General features: G+C 65.2%; 1 protein-coding gene across 1 annotated transcript in view; it reads left to right on the forward strand.

Moving 5' to 3' along the window:
- LOC103901917 (kinesin heavy chain-like) overlaps positions 1 to 1990 on the forward strand; it is an 18895-nt gene that overhangs the window by 15269 nt on the left and 1636 nt on the right. The window contains exons 9-12 of the mRNA XM_009282878.1: positions 129 to 233; positions 339 to 487; positions 1314 to 1462; positions 1754 to 1962. Of these exons, the coding sequence (XP_009281153.1) occupies positions 129 to 233; positions 339 to 487; positions 1314 to 1462; positions 1754 to 1962 (612 nt within the window). The remainder of the gene's footprint in view (positions 1 to 128; positions 234 to 338; positions 488 to 1313; positions 1463 to 1753; positions 1963 to 1990) is intronic.

The following is a 1990-nucleotide window of genomic DNA, read 5'->3' on the forward strand; positions in this document are numbered from 1 at the left end:
CCACTGGCTGGGGGCATCCTTGGGTTTGTAGGTCTTGGGGGGGTTCCTGGGCTGGGGGTATCCCTGGGCTGGGAGTCCCTGGGGTAGGGGTGGCCCCATGGGGGTCTCTGAGCTGCCCGGCCGCACAGGTCAGCAAGACAGGGGCTGAGGGGGCTGTGCTGGATGAGGCCAAGAACATCAACAAGTCGCTGTCGGCACTGGGCAACGTCATCTCGGCCCTGGCCGAGGGCACGGTGAGAGCCTGCGTGTGTCCCCCCCGCCGCCCCCAACCCGTCTGCTCTGCCCCGGGGACCCCGGGGCTGGGGGGAACCCTGCTGAGCCCCTGTGCCCCCCCGCAGAAGGCCTACGTGCCCTACCGGGACAGCAAGATGACGCGGATCCTGCAGGACTCGCTGGGGGGGAACTGCCGCACCACCATGTTCATCTGCTGCTCCCCCTCCAGCTACAATGACGCCGAGACCAAGTCCACCCTCATGTTCGGGCAGAGGTAGGGGAGGGGGCTGGGGGTGTCGGGGTGCCCCTGCACCCCTCTGCACCCCTCAGCTGCCCCCCAACTGCACCCCATGCACCCATTGCATCCCAACTGCACCTCAACAGCACCCGTTGCACCTGTTGCGCCCCAACTGTGCCCCAGCTGCGCCCAATGCACCCATTGTGTCCCAACTGCATCTCAACTGCACCCTAACTGCACCCCATGCACCCATTGCACCCCAATTTCACCCCAACTGCACTCCGTGCACCCGTTGCACCCCAACTGCACCCCAACAGCACCCCATGTACCCATTGCACCCCAGCTTCACCCCATGCACCCGTTGCACCCCAACAGCACCCATTGCACCCCAACTTCACCTCATGCACCCGTTGCACCCCAGCTGCACCCCATGTACCCATTGCAGCCCAACTGCACCCCAACAGCACTCCATGCACCTGTTGTACCCCAAGTGCACCCCATGGCCTCATTGCACCCCAACTGTACCCCACACACCCCTTGCACTTCAAGTGCACCCCAAGCATCCGTTGCACCCCAACTGCACTCTATCAGCACCCCATGCACTCTAACTGCACCCCTCACACCTGTTGCATCCCAACTGCACCCCAACAGCACCCACTGCACCCCAGCTGTACCCCCTGCACCCCTCCAGGGGGAAAGGGGGCTGCACTGGGGGTCCCCAGACCTGGGAGGGGAGTCAGGGGAAGGTGGACCCTCAGATGGGGGTCGCTGTGGTGGGCACCTCAGGGGGGTCCCTGGGGGATGCTGCCTGGAAAGGGGGAGCAGGGGGGGTCCCGGTTGAGGGGTCCCCCCCTCCATCCAGGGCCAAGACCATCAAGAACACGGCGTCGGTGAACCTGGAGCTGACAGCCGAGCAGTGGAACAAGAAGTATGAGAAGGAGAAGGAGAAGAACAAGGCGCTGAAGGAGACCATCGGGAAGCTGGAGGCCGAGCTGAGCCGCTGGCGGAGTGGTGAGGGGGGACCCCGGCATCCAGGAGGGGACCCCATCCCCCCCCGCCCCCCACCAAGTGCCGGATGGGGAAACTGAGGCTGTGTCCCCAGGGGAGGCCGTGCCCGTGGAAGAAGAAGTATGAGAAGGAGAAGGAGAAGAACAAGGCGCTGAAGGAGACCATCGGGAAGCTGGAGGCCGAGCTGAGCCGCTGGCGGAGTGGTGAGGGGGGACCCCGGCATCCAGGAGGGGACCCCATCCCCCCCCGCCCCCCACCAAGTGCCGGATGGGGAAACTGAGGCTGTGTCCCCAGGGGAGGCCGTGCCCGAGACAGAGCAGCTGAGCGGGCCTGAGGCGGAGGCCGGGACAGGCGAAGGAACAGGTGAGGGGACAGGGACAGGATCCGTTGGCGAGACACCCCTCAATGACAACAGCTCCTCCATCGTCATCCACATCTCCGACGAGGAGCGCCGCAAGTACGAGGAGGAGATCCGCAAGCTCTACAAGCAGCTGGATGACAAGGTGACCCCCCCCAGGCCCATCCCATCCC

This window comes from Aptenodytes forsteri, unplaced genomic scaffold (genome assembly GCF_000699145.1).
Source record: "Aptenodytes forsteri isolate BGI_AS27 unplaced genomic scaffold, ASM69914v1 Scaffold214, whole genome shotgun sequence".
NCBI classification, from domain to species: domain Eukaryota; kingdom Metazoa; phylum Chordata; class Aves; order Sphenisciformes; family Spheniscidae; genus Aptenodytes; species Aptenodytes forsteri.